The sequence below is a fragment of the Myotis davidii genome, unplaced genomic scaffold (genome assembly GCF_000327345.1).
Source record: "Myotis davidii unplaced genomic scaffold, ASM32734v1 scaffold517, whole genome shotgun sequence".
In the NCBI taxonomy this organism is placed as follows: domain Eukaryota; kingdom Metazoa; phylum Chordata; class Mammalia; order Chiroptera; family Vespertilionidae; genus Myotis; species Myotis davidii.
This window is the reverse complement of record NW_006287924.1, coordinates 251,663-254,465: the sequence shown is the minus strand read 5'-3', so window position 1 is coordinate 254,465 and position 2,803 is coordinate 251,663. Positions and strand designations below refer to the sequence as shown.

Below are 2,803 nucleotides of genomic sequence, written 5' to 3'. Positions count from 1 at the left end.
GCGGATGCTCCATGTGGAAACTCTATCATCATGACAACATACAAGGCCCTGTTCTGTGTTACGTGTGAGTGCATTTAGCACCAAAGGGAAGCAGAATAGGATGGGCGTCAGGGAAATTACTTCCTCATCATTTTTATTTAGTTTTGCCTTTAGCTTGGCTTCTCACTGATCCCTGGGTTCATGAGCTAGGCTAGTGAGGAGGTTTCTATTCTGAATTTGTGGGAAGGGGAATGGGAAGGACAGAAGACAGGAATGAAATGAGATGAGAATGGAACTGAGGAGACCTTGCCTATGTTAAGACCACTTGAGCTTCTACATTGAAAGTATTTGAAGGCGAAAACTGGTGAGGGTGCCTGAGCTCACAGGGCACACCTCCTCTTTTCTTGTCTCTCCACCAAGTCTGAGACATTCCTCCACTTTGTGGATCATAGCCGTCCTGCTCCTCCTCAATTCCAGATAACCAGTTGTTTTATTTGTGCAGTTTTTAAGAGGAGCAGCATATTGTAGGGGTTACTTGCCTGAAAGACAAATGGTCCAGTAGAGTGGGGTCAGATGTATAGTGGCAGGTAGGATAGGCAGTTGCGGCAGAACTAAGTAATCACCCTTGGCATTTATCCAGCTCCTCCCTTTCCAAAACACTTCTTCTTCTTTTTTTATTATTAAATTACAGAATAATATATTCGATACAATATATGTACACATAGTGATTAGGCATTTATATAACTTATAAAGTGATCCCCCATAAGTCTAGTACCCACCTGACACCATATATAGTTGTTATATCATTGATATTCCCTATGCTGTACTTCACATCCCCAAACATTTTAATCCCACAGCACAAGGCAGCTAGATGGAGACCGAAGCTCAAAGACAGCAAATGTATCCCCAAGGCCACACAGGACTCAGTGTGAAAAACAGAAACCAGGTAGAAGTAGGCTCCATTGAGCCTGATCTGAAGTATCTGTTGAATGCGTAGGTGGTTGATAATCTATTATCAGGGAGTGGGGTAGGTGTGGTTAGTGTAGGAAAAAAATGTAGATGCCCAATGTTTATTTTTAAACCTCTTCTCTAAATGCTGGGAACTCTGGCTCAGTATTTCAACACCTGTGGGTAAGGTGGGAGCGGGCTGTTGGAATTTCAGCAGTGCTCCCATGTCTGGGGGACATGGCTGCAAGTGACACAATGGCTAGGGGCTCTGATTCCAGAAGAAAAGACTGCATCCAACACTCACCCTCCCCACTTCCTACACCACTAGGCAGCAGTTGGGTAACCGGGAGAAAGGAACTATAGCATGCTTGAAGGGGGAGGGTAAAATGGACATTTATTACAGACAGTAGCAAAAATGGAACAAGAGTCAAATCTGCAGTGATGGTCTTTATATCAATTTTCCAAAGTATAGGCACCCAACCTAAAATAAACGCCCCTTTCTCAGTCCTGGATGAGCAATGGGATCTCACATAGGAGAGGCTGGGATCCAGTTCATGGGGATGATGCCCAGTGAATGCCACTTAGTCTCAGTGGAGAAATGTCTGAGGACCAAAGCCTTTCGGGAGGTATCTCCTGGGTCCATCAAAAAGTCAGGAATCTCTCAGGCCCACAAGGCAATTAAGGCCATGAAGGCAAAACCAACGGTTACACAGGCCCACTTGAGCAGAGGAGCCTCAGGAGCAGCTAGCTCCCTGGGCAGAATTTCTAGGAAGGTGACATATAGGAAGGTACCAGCTGCAAAACCCTCTAACACAGCCTGGGCTAAGCCATGCCCCCCTTCTGAGTCCCCTCTAGGCACAGCCAGCCCCAAGGCTATGCCCAGGGGGGACATGAGAGCAAATGACAGTATGCAGAGCATGGCCCATCGTGGTGCAGTGCCTATCTGCACCAGCCTCAGTCCTACACTAAACACCACGGGCCCCTTGTGAGCCAGGACAGCAAGACAGAGCTGCACGGTAGTTGCTACGGTTGTCTGAAGCCCCACAGCCAGACCTTCAAACACTGAGTGAAAGGAGAGTGAGAGCAAGAGAATGAGGGCTCGAAAGGGCTTCCGTGAGGGTGAGGGTTCGTGGCTGTGGAATCCATGGATGTGAGTCTCACTCACTTCCTCCATCTGCACTTTTGGTTTTCCAATGGTTTCAGGACAGCACTGCAATGCCAGCGACTCCAAAGAGAAGACAAAGAAGAAGCCCAGGGAGATGATGAGCCCTCCATAGGCATATTCCTTCTGGGAACAGAGAGAGGGGCTGTGGGACGGGAAAGGAAGGAAGTACACTGGATGGAGGTGTGGAGGTGGGATGGGAGACTGGAGAGAATGGGAAATGTGGGACTAGAACTTTAAAAAGGGTAGGTGGCCTGACTGGTGTAGCTCATTGGTTGAGCGTCAACCCATGAACCACGGTTGAATTCCTAATGAGGGCACATGCCTAGTTTGCGAGCGCAGTCCCCAGTAGAGGGCATACCGGAGGTAGATGATCAATGATTCTCTCTCATCATTGATTGTTTTTACCTCTCTCTCCCTCTCCCTTTCTCTTTCTCAAATCAATAAAAATAAATTTAAAAAAGGGGGGGGGTAAGAGAATGAAGCCTGGAGGAGATATGGACATGCAACAAGAATACCAGAGGGACCAAGGTTGCAGTGTCAGTAGGGTTGAAATGTGGGAAAACGATGGGGAGCATGTCTAAGGGTCTAGGGCAGTAGTCGGCAAACTGCGGCTCGTGAGCCACATGCGGTTCTTTGGCCCTTCCCGTGTGGCTCTTCCACAAAATACCACATGCGGGAACGCATGTACAGTGCCATTGAAACTTCGTGGCC

At 47.8% G+C, this 2,803-nt stretch overlaps 1 protein-coding gene across 1 annotated transcript in view; it reads right to left on the bottom strand.

The window, feature by feature from the left end:
• Nucleotides 1–1,303: 1,303 nt before the first annotated feature.
• The window catches only part of LOC102766155 (zinc transporter ZIP2), a 2,417-nt gene continuing 917 nt past the window's right edge, over nt 1,304–2,803 (bottom strand). Inside the window, exon 4 of the mRNA XM_006759771.2 lies at nt 1,304–2,215. Within this exon, the coding sequence (XP_006759834.1) occupies nt 1,589–2,215 (627 nt within the window). The 3' untranslated portion in view covers nt 1,304–1,588. The remainder of the gene's footprint in view (nt 2,216–2,803) is intronic.